This window comes from Podarcis tiliguerta (assembly GCF_965153285.1).
Source record: "Podarcis tiliguerta genome assembly, chromosome: 2".
In the NCBI taxonomy this organism is placed as follows: Eukaryota; Metazoa; Chordata; class Lepidosauria; order Squamata; family Lacertidae; genus Podarcis; species Podarcis tiliguerta.
This window is the reverse complement of record NC_139535.1, coordinates 7,284,412-7,298,343: the sequence shown is the minus strand read 5'-3', so window position 1 is coordinate 7,298,343 and position 13,932 is coordinate 7,284,412. Positions and strand designations below refer to the sequence as shown.

At 43.5% G+C, this 13,932-nt stretch overlaps 2 protein-coding genes across 2 annotated transcripts in view; both read left to right on the top strand.

Moving 5' to 3' along the window:
* LOC310670184 (vomeronasal type-2 receptor 26-like) overlaps nt 1-13,932 on the top strand; it is a gene marked incomplete at its 5' end in the record, with an annotated part of 52,633 nt that overhangs the window by 11,105 nt on the left and 27,596 nt on the right. The gene's annotated exons all lie outside the window — the stretch shown is intronic.
* LOC310672909 (vomeronasal type-2 receptor 26-like) lies at nt 2,212-9,138 on the top strand (the record flags this gene model as incomplete). The annotated part of the gene is made up of 6 exons (XM_083430562.1): nt 2,212-2,426; nt 2,980-3,271; nt 3,685-4,494; nt 4,992-5,219; nt 7,030-7,156; nt 8,228-9,138. The coding sequence occupies 6 exons, from the start codon at nt 2,212-2,214 to the stop codon at nt 9,136-9,138; spliced, it is 2,583 nt and encodes an 860-aa protein (XP_083286688.1).

Genomic DNA, 13,932 nt, shown 5'->3' with positions numbered 1-13,932 from the left:
TCAGAAAAGAGCTAAGCCAGACACCTCAGATTGATTAATTATTATTATTAAAAATAATAATAGCGCCCATTGGCCATAGATGTCAGGGTGGTTCACAACATAAAAAGACAATGTAAAGAAGACAAAATACATAATAAAAAAGAACACAAACTAACCAATAATGCCTCCACCAGAAGACATGTAAAAGGGCCTTGGATGTCAGTCAGCCAATGTCCTGCTTAAAAAGGAACGTTTCGCACGGCACCTAAAGGTGTACAATGAAGGTACCAGCCGAACCTCCCTGGAGAACATTCCACAAATTGTGTCCTTGAGGAATCCATTGAATTCGTTGTGAATCCTCTGAGTCCCTCACCCTTGTCCACTCGGTTATGAGATAGTGAGGGTGATCACCCTTTAATCCCTTGAACATGGAACTGAAGAAGGAGGTTGGAAAGAATGATGCTCTTTCCCACTTCCTCTTACAGCTTCGGACTATAAAATACCCAGTTGTTTTTAGGGGCCTAAAAAGGTTGGTAGACCCTGGTTAAGGAAGGAAGTCTGTAAAAGTGGGACTTAATAGAGATGCATAAAATCATGGAGGAAGAGAAAAAGGATAGGTTTTTCCTGAAAAATTATTACTCAAAGAGGCATCCATGGAAGAATCCACTTGGAGAATCTAGATAGAAAATAGGAAGCAATTTTTTTGGATAGTGTAACCCAATGGAGAAATTCACTGACACAGGAAAGAGGGAAGAAGTACGCATGCACGGGACACGGGTGGCGCTGTGGGTTAAACCACAGAGCCTAGGACTTTTATGATCAGAAGGTCGGCGGTTTGAATCCCCGCGACGGGGTGAGCTCCCATTGCTCGGTCCCTGCTCCTGCCAACCTAGCAGTTCGAAAGCACGTCAAAGTGCAAGTAGATAAATAGCTACCGCTCCGGCAGGAAGGTAAATGGCATTTCCGTGCGCTGCTCTGGTTCGCCAGAAGCGGCTTAGTCATGCTGTCCACATGACCCGGAAGCTGTATGCGGCTCCCTCGGCCAATAAAGCGAGATGAGCGCCGCAACCCCAGGGTCGGCCATGACTGTTTTGGGATACTGACAGGGAGACAAAAGCCATCATGCCCCCACGCTGTCTCCGGACGATCCATCGATCTCCCGTAGAAATGCAGTATCAGTCAATTAGCGACACAAGCCTCAGAAATAACTGTCCACATTCCAAGGACTGGTGCACGCTCTATCAGCAGAGTTCGCACAACGAAAGATGCACCCAGGAGAGCATTATTTACAACTTTATTCAGCGTTGGTCAGAACAAAGGAAAAAAAATGACTGCCTGCTTCGATGTCCAGGCACAGAGAGAAAACGAAAGCTAGATACAAAACAGTAACTTCCTGTGAGCAGGAAATACGCAGGCTGTGACTCACAACAGCCTGTCCCCTTTTAAGGTGGAACGGAAATATCCTAACAGACTGGACCTAATGGTCAGGGGTCCCTTTACCTTTACCTATGCATGCACACAAAAGCTCCTACCAATAACAAACTTAGTTGTTCTCTAAGGTGCTACTGGAAGGAATTTTTTGTTTGTTTGCTTCAGCTGCTAACTGAGACACTTTTAAAAGACGCATGACTTCCAGGATAAGAGGCTGCATATCTCTGAATGTCAGTTGCTGGGATCAACTCTACTGCCATCAGCTTGGGTGGATCCCAGAAATGTCTGATTGGCCACTGGGTGCAACAAGATACTGCATTGGATTGAGCTTTGAACTGAACCAGCAGCAGGACTCTTCTAATGCTCTTGTCAGCAGCAAAGTTCAGGCCAAACTCTCACTCCCTACCACGTGACCCATGTCCAACTTTGGAGCAGCAACTTTGTTTCCTCCAAAACATGTTTATCTCCAACTCTGCACCTGCCCCTCAGGCCACACAGAGACTTCAGGTTGTTGCAAAGATGAACTTCCTTCCCTTTATAATTATCAACATCATAGTGATTCATTCTGCCTTGTTCCTGAGGGAAAAGTTGATGCACAGAAGATCACCTGTATCAGAGACAGACTGAGTCAAGACTGAGAGTAAGAGGGGTGGGATACATCTGTGTGAGGTTTAATGGCTCTGAAGGTATCGCTGAGCACTACCCATATTGGATAAATAAGAGTTTTTTTGGCTTATTCTGATGTAGCTGGCTATGGGGGTGAGAGGAACACTCACAAGAGAGGTGTAGCAATCAGTCAGAATGAGATCCCAGATGCTGATGCTGCTCATTTTGCTTGAATCCTGTAGACACCTGAAGGCAAAATGCCCCTTGAATCCAATCCGGGAAGGAATCAAAGCACAGAATTATTTCCAGACTGGCGACTTCCTCATTGGCGGGATAATAACTCCAAATTGGTTTACTCTACAACTTCCATACATCTTTTCGCAGCCCCCATTAACCAGGTTTAAGAATGAGTAAGTAATTATATGCAGAATGACGTCATGTTTTTCTACTGCACCCCAATGGCTCCTGTTTACTAGGGAAATAGTCTCCATTTTAGGGGTGAGGACTCTGTGGTCTTCCAGATGTTGCGGGACTGCAGCTCCCATCACCCCTGATCACTGGCCATGCTGGCAGGGGCTGAAGGGAACTTGAGTTTCACACCAGCTAGTGGGTTGCATGTTCCCAGAAGTGCTCAATTTTTAACTGCTGTGCTGCTGTGTTGCTTGTTGAAGAACACGGGTGTATAAATGAGCCTGATCATGATTTATTTTCATTAAATACTGAATGGTTTGACACTTTTTAATTGATTGATTTATTACAACTATTTATTACAACTGATTTATTAGAACTATTACAATGCAAGGATTACAGTGATTTCCACCCGCACACTGTTTTCAACTGCTGTCTTCCTGCTATGTGTGTATGGCAGCCCTAATGCAGACCATGATTTAGGGAATCAAATAGTATTTATTTTCATTAAGTGGTGATTGGTTTGACACTTTTTATTTGATTTATTTCATACAGAGCGCCATATAGGTTCTACTGGCACATCTCGTCCTTCTTGTTCACCATCCAAGAGATCAACCGGGATCCCAGGCTCTTACCCAACATCACTCTGGGCTACAGCCTCTATGAGAACTATTACAATGCAAGGATCACTTCTGATGCCATGCTAGACCTGCTTGCAGGTGGGGAAAGCAATATTCCAAACTATCGCTGTGGAAAATGGAATAATATCTTGGCTGTTCTTGAAGGAGCCAATTCCATCATCTCCAAAGTGATTTCAACTACTTCAGGCATGTACAAAATCCCACAGGTATGAAGGGTGGGGCATGGAGGGACAGAAAAGAGGTTCAGCAGCAAAATAAATTCTCATTATCATCAGCAGAGTCAAAAAGAGGCGTCAAAGAGGGAGAAAATCCTGAGCTATGTTAAGCTAGATAGCTCAGTTGCTTAGAGTGTGGTGCTGCCAACGTCAAGGTTGCAGGCTTGATCACCGTATGGGACAGCTGCATTGCAGGGGGGAGGACAAGATGAACCTCAGGGTCGCTTCCAACTCTACGATTCTATGACTCTTCAACACAGAGACTTTGCTAGTTTTGAAAATGCCCAAAGTTTCAAAATAAAACTATCAGTCCTGGCAAGCACAATATTTGTTAGGTATTAAATATTTCAGGCTAATCCTGTTCTTGGAAAATGAAACACTATACTTTTTCTTCCCCACTCCAGATCAGTTATGACTTTGTATCTGGGGTTCTTGATGAGAACACGAAAGTTCCTTTTGTCTACCGTATGGTCCCCAATGAAGAAGTTCAGTACCTGGGGATTATAAAATTCCTCCAGCATTTTGGATGGACGTGGATCGGCCTCTTTGCTTCAGAGAATGAGGATGGAGAAAGGTTCTTGAGTGCCTTGACATCTCTGATGGCCAGCAATGGAATTTGTGGTGCCTTTTCAGTAAGAATACCAGAAAAGAAGGGACATGAGATCTTAGCACGAAGTGAATTTATTGCCCTATGCAGACAGACCAATGTATTCATTTACTATGCAAACAGTCATACGGCACTGGGTTTCATCATGCTACTACAACAAGAAATCGAGAAACAAATTGGGCCAAAAGTATGGCTCACAACAGCTTTTAAAGACCTTGACATGAATTTGTTTTTTGGTCCCAAGATCTTGAAGGATATCCATGGTTCATTCTCCTTTGTTATGAAGACCAAAATAAGGAGCAAACGTGACTGCTGTAAATCAGAGTCCCATCTTCTTTATCTTTCTCGGCAAAAAGCATTTAGTTGTTCATACTCCAAGCACGTCCTCGCTGTGAGAGGTTGGACAAGATGCAGAGATGTGGAGGATCCGGAGATGCCGTCTGAAGAGGAGCTGCAGAGTGTTCTGTCTCAAGACAGCCACAGAACATACTTCAGTCTCCAAATCATGGCACATGCTTTAAATGTTGCCTGTTCATCTAGATCGAAGCAGATGTTGATGGCGGGTGGAGGAGACCAGTTGGCATGTCAAAGGCTACAGCCATGGCAGGTATTTCCTTTCCCTTTCTAGAAATCAAAGTTCTTTCTACCAACTCTACAATAATCATTCTCATTGATTTAGACACGAATGCAACAGTGAGGAAAAGGTTTTTGTTTTATTTATTTAGATTTACATTCTTTTTTTAGGCTCCTGCTGGAAAATATATATACAATGTGTATTTCATAAAATATCAAGCTGGTTTACTGCAATAAAAAACATAAGACCATATAATAAAACCAAAAGAAGCCAAAACCAGTTAAAAGCAGACGTCCCTCCACCTGGAGGGTGTCCGTTTAGTCTTGCCAATAGGAGAAGTTGTGGCACAACAGGAGTTTTGAGTTCCAAGGAAGCAGGGATGAGGCATCTAAAATGCTTTCTAAGTTCGGGTGTTTAGTCCTCCGTAAATTCCAACGAGGCCAGTTATGCCAGGACTTTGGAGCTCAAAGGGAGAAGGGATGAGATGTCCAAAATGCTTTGAAATGCTGGTGTTGCCCCTGTCATTCCAGCTTCACCCTTTCATAAGAGAAACCCGGTTGTTGAACACTTCCATGGGCGGACTGTATTTGGGTGAGAATGGGGAGCTGCCTATCATGTTTGATATTGAGAATTGGGTGGTGCTTCCCAATGAGTCTTGTGTTAGAGTGAAAATTGGGAGTATAGAGAGAGAGGCATCCACTGACTTCAAGCTCGCCATTAACCCAGAAGCTATTGTGTGGCCCAAGAGGTTCAACCAGGTAAGAGCCCCTTTATTCCACATGATACACATTAAGATCTAGTAATCTGTTGAATATTTACAAGAGGAATTCAAGTATAATCGTTTGGAAGTTTGGCTGATGCTTTCATTATAATTAATTAAGTAAATTATTAAATGTGCATAATGCTCTTCATGTGCAGATACACGAACACACATGTATGTATGTATGTATGTAATTTTTTCATTTATTGTGGGACCCTTTCTTGTGGAACCTGATTGAGCCGCACAATATGGTCCATGGTAAACCCAGCAACAGAAAAATTCCTGTGGTGCCCGCCTTCCCTGGATGCCCTAAGAACGTACTTATTTTGCTTAATGGTTAATCCAGCCCGGCCCTGCGAGATCTCATGAGAACATCTCAGAGCCCACGCAAGAGCATCCTGGAGCCCAGTGAGCAAAAGAGAACTTGGGAGTAAGGCCTGCTTGGCAGGTCACCTCCGAAAGGTCAGGGTGGTTGTGCAGGAGCCGTTCCAAGGGGTTCATTCGAGCGCAGTGGAATTTTGGTTCTTGAACTTAATCCATTCCGGAAGTCCACTCAACTCCCCAAACTGTTTGAAAACCAAGGAACGGCTTCTGATTGGCTGCGGGAGCTACCTGCACTCAACTGAAAGCTGCATTGGACGTTTGGCTTCTGAAAAATGTTCACAAACCGGAACACTTGCTTCCGAGTTTGCAGCGATCGGTAGCTGATTTGTTTGGGAGCCAAGCCATTCAGGAACCAAGGTACCACTGTATATACATTTTTGCATATACTACTCCTTCCCCGGAATGTAACTCCTGCATAAGATGTGATCATACTCTATGTTTAAATAGTGCTCTTCTTCAGAGTGTTTTATTGCTGCTGTTCTGGGATGGGATTTTTCTTTTCTTTTGTTTCTGCATCTTTTGCCCTGCGCCTAGAGAACTTGCTGGGTTGTTTCCGAACTCTATGAATCAACTCCATAGATACAAATATTCCTGGCAAACAAATATTTTCCCTGTATGTACCTTCTTTTTTATTATTATTCAACTGTGCCTCAGTCCAGTTGTTCAAAGACCTATGTACTAATACCTTTTTCAGTACGTTTCCGAGCACAATTCAAAGTGTTGGTGCTGACCTTTAAAGCCCTAAACCGCCTCAGCCCAATATATCTGAAGGAGCGTCTCAACCCCCCATAGTTCAGAGGTCCAGCTCCAATGGCCTTCTGGCCGTTCCCTCCCTGCAAGAAGTGAGGTTACAGGGAACCAGGCAGAGGGCCTTCTCGGTAGTGGTGCCTGCCCCGTGGAACGCCCTCCCCTCAGATGTCAAGGAAATAAACAAATACCTGACTTTTATAAGACATCTGAAGGCAGCCCTGTTTAGGGAAGTTCTTAATGATTGATATTTTAATGTATTCCTAATCTATTGTTGGAAGCCGCCAAGAGTGGCTGGGGAAACCCAGCCAGATGGGTGGGGTATAAATAAATTATTATTGTTATTATTGTTATTTAAAAAGCAAACACAGCAGGGAGGCTTCCATTCTACATCAAGCATAGGAGCCAACTCCTAGGAGCTGTGCGGGCTATGGCCCCCGCAATAAAATATTTGAGGGGGCTGGGGACCCATAAAGTTGATGGGCATCGATTATGTGTTGTGCGGCTTGCCTGGGCCCCCACAATTTTTATTCAAGTTGGCACCCCTGACATCAAGGGTGCTTTCTTGTGGGACTGGAGACCCTTCTGGGTCCTTTCCAGACTCTCTGAGTGAGTTCCATAGGCACAAGTATTGCTGACACTTCCCCTTTAATGTGCCATCTTTCCTTCATGGCTAGACTGTTCCTCACGCCAGGTGTACCAAAAGGTGTCGCCCAGGATATGCCAAGGTGGTTCAAAAAGGAGAGCCGGTTTGCTGCTACGCTTGTGTTCCGTGTGGGGAAGGGACCATATCTACACAGGAAGGTGGGTGACGCCACAGGAGATGGAATTTGTTGGGAGAATATGAATAGGGCAACATATCGGTCAGAAACCTTCTGTAAAGATTCTAAAGACGTATTTGGATGCAGATCCTTTATTGATTTCTTCATTTTTAATCCCCTTCCAGGAATTTATTTGAAAGAAATGACTTGCAGGAAGCAATCTCTGGGATGCAAATTGGGTTCAGCCTGCCCTGCCCATATGGCACAGCTTTGGCTATTTTGTACCAAGCCTTCTAGGATCAGAGAACCAGAACCACCCTCACAAAAGTAAATTTAGAATGTCATCAAAATAAATGAGAAATAGTGAAAATAGCAAATGTTTATTTAAAAGAGAGAAAGCATGATGCACAATAATCAAAAAAATTAGGTGATCATTCCATTCTAATGCATTGTAGAACAATTAAAAATTATGGGATTTCAGCAGGGTTATTGGATATCCCAGACAAGGAGTTTGAAAACAGCTGTAGCAGCTTGGAAGAGAGGAGTTCAAGGATATCAAAAATAAATAAATCATAAGTTGTGTGTCCTAGTTTTTCAGTTTGATCCTTTTGCATGTTTTGTGGTATTTTATTCATTGTGACTTGCTGTTTTTTATTAATTATAAATTAGGAATTTTTATTGTACATGATAAGCGTTAGCTGTTTATTATTTGCTGATATTAAATTTTACTTTTTACTATTTCTGAGTTTTATGATAGAATATTATTGAATATTGCTTTATATGATATGTTGTTTATTTTAAATTATGCTTTGATGATGACTTTTTGTGTGTCGTCTGTGATCTTTGCTGTCTATTTTGTTGTTTCCTCTACTTGTAACCCTCCTTCTGCATAGCAATATAGAAAGGCAGTATACCAATTAAAAGCGAAATGAAATATGAAAATGAAGTAGTGTTACTGCCCGAAAACTATCGCATAAGGAAATGCACCGAAGAAGCTTCCATTTCTTACAATACATTCTCATTTTCTGATATCTCCTATGTGAGTGCATTTCTTGACATGTAATAGAATATGTCTGTAAGCAAAGCCAAAGGCATTCTTTTCTTTCCTCCTCAGATGCAGAGCGTTGTACCAAATGTCCAGAAGAACAATATCCAAACCAGGACCGAGATCACTGCATTCCGAGGATTATCAGCTTCCTATCATATAAACAATATTTGGGGATTCTCCTGACTTCTTTGGCTCTCTTCCTGTCCTTAACCACAGGCTTTGTTGTAGGGATCTTCATTAAACACAAGGAAACTCCCATAGTCAAAGCCAACAACAGGGACCTCTCCTACATCCTCCTTGTCTCCCTCCTGCTGTCCTTCTTGTCCTCCTTCCTCTTCATTGGCCGTCCCAGGAAAGTCACCTGCCTCCTTCGACAAACGGCCTTCAGCACCATCTTCTCAGTTGCTGTATCTTCTTTGCTGTCCAAAACCATCATGGTGGTGCTGGCCTTCCTGGCCACAAAGCCAGGGAACAGGGTGAGGAGATGGTTAGGGAAAAGTCTGGCCAACTCCATTGTCCTTTCCTGCTCCAGTGTCCAAATGGTCATTTGCATCATTTGGCTGGGCATCTCTCCCCCATTCCCAGACTCTGACAAGCATTCCCAGGCTGGAGAGATCACCCTGCAATGCAATGAAGGGTCTGTTGCCATGTTTTATGCTGCCCTGGGTTACATGGGCTTCCTGGCTGCCATCTGCTTCACGGTGGCTTTCCTGGCCAGGAAGCTGCCTGGGGCCTTCAATGAAGCCAAGCTGATCACCTTCAGCATGCTGGTCTTTTGCAGTGTTTGGGTGTCCTTTGTGCCCACCTACCTGAGCACAAAGGGGAAATACATGGTAGCCGTGCAGATCTTCTCTATCTTGGCTTCTAGTGCTGGGCTTCTGGGCTGCATCTTCATTCCCAAATGCTACATTATTGTGCTGAGGCCTAATCTGAACGCAAAGGAACACCTGGCCACAAAAACTAAAGTTGTTGTCTGATTCTGATATTTATAACTGTTTTCCACCACAGTAGTAATGAAACACACAGAGTTGCCTTGGGAAGGAATGTATCTCCTTAGATAAAGTTTCCTCTTCATTTTTCATTCATCTTGAATGATGAACGGGAATCATTGGATCACATGCCTGGAGAGTGTCTGGACTTACAACTTTTAGGGATATCCCTACCTGTAGCATTACACGGAATGCAGCCTCCCTCTTCATACATAATTATCCTTCTCTACCATTTCCAGATTGTACTTTGATATGACCCACCTTCCTTTCTTCCTGAATTCATAATCGAAGCCTAAAGAATAACTTAGTGTAACTTGAAATTCTGCTTCTAAGGCGACATTTTTCCACCTTCGCCGCATCAAGCAGTTGGTCCCTTACCTTTCCCGCCCCAACCTGGCCACAGTGATCCATGCGATGGTCATCTCCAGGCTTAACTACTGTAATTCGCTCTACGCGGGGTTGCCCTTGAAGCTGTCCCAGAAACTCCAGCGGGTACAGAATGCTGCAGCGAGGCTTCTCACGGGGTCTCTGCCATGGGAGCATATTCACCCAGTGCTTTTCAAGCTGCACTGGCTCCTGGTGGAGTACAGGATCAGATTTAAGGTGCTGCTTTTGACCTTTAAAGCCCTTCATGGCCTAGGACCCTCGTACCTACGGGACCGCCTCTCCCGGTATGCCCCACGGAGAGCCCCAAGGTCCATAAATAACAACACCCTAGTGGTCCCAGGCCTTAAGGAAGTTAGATTGGCTTCAACCAGAGCCAGGGCCTTTTCAACTCTGGCTCCGGCCTGGTGGAACGCTCTGCCTCATGAGACCAGGGCCCTGCAGGATCTGATTTCTTTCCACAGGGCCTGTAAAACAGAGTTGTTCCGCCTGGCCTTGGCTTGGAGCCAGTTAGATTCCCTCCCTCCCTCTCTTTCTTTTTTTCTTTCCTTCTCCTCCTGCGTTGAGGCTACATTTTATTTTAATGTTGTAATATTTTAATGTTGTATTTTAATTTTGTTTTTAAGTTGTAATCATTCAACTTGTTTTTATTATTGCTTGTAAGCCGCTCTGAGCCTGGCCTTGGCTGGGGAGGGTGGGGTATAAATAAAAAATTATTATTATTATTATTCTAGTATTAAAATCAGCAACTGAAAAATGGAGTCTCACTTGAGTGTATTAATGCTTGAGGGAACCTCCAGAAGGCCCTTGGAGCTGGACCTCAGTATCTGGTCTGGATGATGGGTGTGGAGACGCTCCTTTAGATATACAGGGCCAATGTCATTTAGGGTTTTCAAGGTCAGCATCAACAAATGAATGTGACAGCTGTCTGTTTAGTGGGAGTGAGAGGGGCACCACGATAGCTGGAGCCAGAGACAATGATGGAGAAGAACCACCACTTGTAAGTAAGAAGGCAGGGGAGTGGTGGTGGCATGAAGGCCGGTTGAGATTGGTGGGGTAGAACCCATTCACCCCCATGGAGCAGACCTCTGACTTATTTGCACTGAGCTTCTGGAGAAGGGCAGGATCCATCCTTTTTGTCTCCCTCTCTTATTTAGCACCAGCACTCAGAGACATCCAATGAATCAGAAGGTTAGGAGATTGAGAGCAAACAAAATATTGACTCATGCAGTACATAGTTACTTCCCCCAAATGCCAGTCGCTGGTGACCAGTGCCTGGCAAGGCCCATGGCTTTCATGCCCTGCTTGTGAGCTTCTCAGCAATGTGTGATTGGCCACTGTGTTGCAAGACTAGATGGGAGTTTGAACTAACCCAGCTGGCCTGTTCTTAGCAAAGGTCAAGCCAAACTCATCCCCGAAATGCAAGTGACTCATGTTGCAGTTTGAAGCCACATCTGTGATTTGGTGTAAACATATTTTCCCTCAGCTCTGTCCCTGCCCCTTGAACCATGTAGAGATCCCAAAAACTTTCTCCACTTTTAATTATAAAAATGATAGTGATTTATTCTTCCCAAAGCTCAAGAGAGATCTCTGGCAGTTGCCCAAACATCAGAAGCCAAGGAAGCCTGAGGTTATACATATCACACTGTGCTGGAGGGTGTTAACTTCTTCTCATTACCTGGCTGTGGGGGAGAAAGGAGAAGTCAAAATAGAGGTGTAGGAGGCCAAGACAGAATGACCTCCCTGCTGCGGCTTCTGCTGCTACCTCTGCTTCTAATGCACCATGATGTCTTGACGCGCAGTGTAAATTAATAATGCCGAGTTTTAAAGAATAAAAGCTTTACTAAGTTAAAATAAACTTCTTCATAAACAACATGGTTCCAGATAGTTTGACACTCAGATTACATACCGACACTGCTCACAACCATAGCAGAGAGACTCTAATTTCTTACAGAGAGCACAAAAGAGAAACTGGCTACTATGTCACATGTCAGACTGAGCTAACAGTTAGCAGTTAGGCCTGAATAACTTTAGTAGGCCCAAATGACTGTGCAGTCCCAGCACTTCCCAGCCTGCTTTGCTGCCTCTGCTCCCATGTGTGTTTGTCACATGACAAGTCTGTGGGAAGCTGAAAGCAAAGTGCTCCTTAAATTGAAAGAGGGAAGAAAATGAAGTGCAGAGTTACTCATGGCGTGGGGATTTCCTCATTAGCGGAATCATATCTCCAAGAAGCTTTGCTGAGCAACTTCCATATAACTTTTCCCAGCCCCAGTAACCAAGCTTAAAGTGTAAATAATTAAATACATCGTGGATATCATGCATCTCCACCACCGCTTCAATGGTTCCCTTTCACAGGGAAATAGTTTCAGGGATAGGGAGACAGTGGCCCTTCAGATGCTGCTGGACTCCGGCTCCTCTCATCCTGATCACTATTTGTGGAGGCCGAGGCTGAGGGGAGTTTCTAATCTCTTTTCCTTTTGCTCCTTATGGTCTTCAAATTAAAAGAATATCGGAGATCCCGGGCCACAGGGAGGTTAGGCTGGCCTCAACCAGAGCCAGGAATTTTTCGGCCGTGGCCCCGATCTGGTGGAACGCTCTGTCACAAGAGACTAGGGCCCTGCGGGACTTGACATCTTTCCGCACGGCCTGCAAGACAGAGTTGTTCCACCAGGCCTTTGGCCAAGGCACAGTCAGATCCCCTCCTTTGGTAATCCTCACAGAACTCTAGCCCAATGGTTGCCATTAATTTGATTTGAATTTATTTTAAAATGAAATGGTTTTAGAATGCTGTGCTAGTTTTATTGTTGTTAGCTGCCCTGAGCCCGGCTTCGGCTGGGGAGGGCAGGATATAAATAAAAAATTATTATTAATATTATTATTATTATCCATGTCTTTTAAAATTATAAGCTTGAGGTCATAGGCAGTTTTAGGAATGATATTTGTAAGCTACAGTGGGAGTTTGGCCAAAGAGCAAAACAAAGATGCTACAAATAAACTGAGGCCTTTGTACAGTTGTAGAATTGTAGAGTGGAATGTCCCCACCCCTCTGAATCTTGAGTGGAACCACAGCTTGTTGTTGGGATTAAAAAATAATCTGGATCCCAGATAGTATTTTTCTGAGGGCTGCAGTAAACTCTACAAATATTATTATTATCATTATTTATTGAATTTATATACCACCCTATAATGGGAGGTCTCAGGGCGATTCACAGAACAAAATCAAAGTATAACTATGACAACACAAAATTCAAAATAAAAAAACAATACCCCAATAATCCTCCCCCCTTGCATAGACAAGCAGTTTCCTCTCACTGCAATTCCAGCTAACCCTGTGTATGGTGAGAAAAAGGTCCAAAAGCATTGTTGTCAAAGTTCCCTTAGTGATGCGGAGGAGATAGATAATTGACAGCAGACCTCTTAAAGCTTCTGATTCCCAATTCTTCACTAATAGCAATTGTGGAGTTGCCCATTGATGCTTGAAATCATTCCTGTACCAGGCTCTTTGATTCTGAGTCAGACTGCACGTTATTCATAGCTGAATTTCCTAAGCCTCATAAGACGTTGTCAACTGAATTGCTAAAGTGCAAAATGAACTTAGCTAAATTAGAAGAAAAGGGACATTAAACTAGCTAAATGAAGGACATAGATAAAAGGTCATATGGAAATCTACAAGGTTATTATACATATTTTGTGGAAGAGAAATATTTTCGGCACATGAGTTATGATGAGGATCAAAAGTACAAGACTAGGAGAAAACTTAGTACATGGAAGGACATGACTGAAACTTGATATTAGGTAGTCAGAAACGAGCTAAGCCAGACAGCTCAGATTGATTAATTATTGGCCATAGATTTCAGGGTGGTTCACAACATAAAAAGACAATGTAAAAAAGACAAAATACATAATAAAAAAGAACACAAACTAACCAATAATGCCTCCAACAGAAGACATTGAAAAGGGCATTGGATGTCAATCAGCCAAAGGCCTGGTTAAAAAGGAACGTTTCGCTCGGCACCTAAAGGTGTACAATGAAGGTACCAGCCGAACCTCCCTGGAAAGCATTCCACAAATTGTGTCCTTGAGGAATCCCCTGGAATCTTTGTGAATCCTTGAAGCCCCTCACCCTTGTCCACTCGGTTGTGAGATAGTGAGGGCGATCACCATTTAATCCCTTGAAAATGACATGGAACTGAAGAAGGAGGTTGGAAAGAATGATGCTCTTTCCCACTTCCTCTTACAGCTTCGGACTATAAAATACCCAGTTGTTTTTAGGGGCCTAAAAAGGTTGGTAGACCCTGGTTAAGGAACGAAGACTGTAAAAGTGGGACTTAATAGAGATGCATAAAATCATGGAGGAAGAGAAAAAGGATAGGTTTTCCCTGAAAAATTATAACTCAA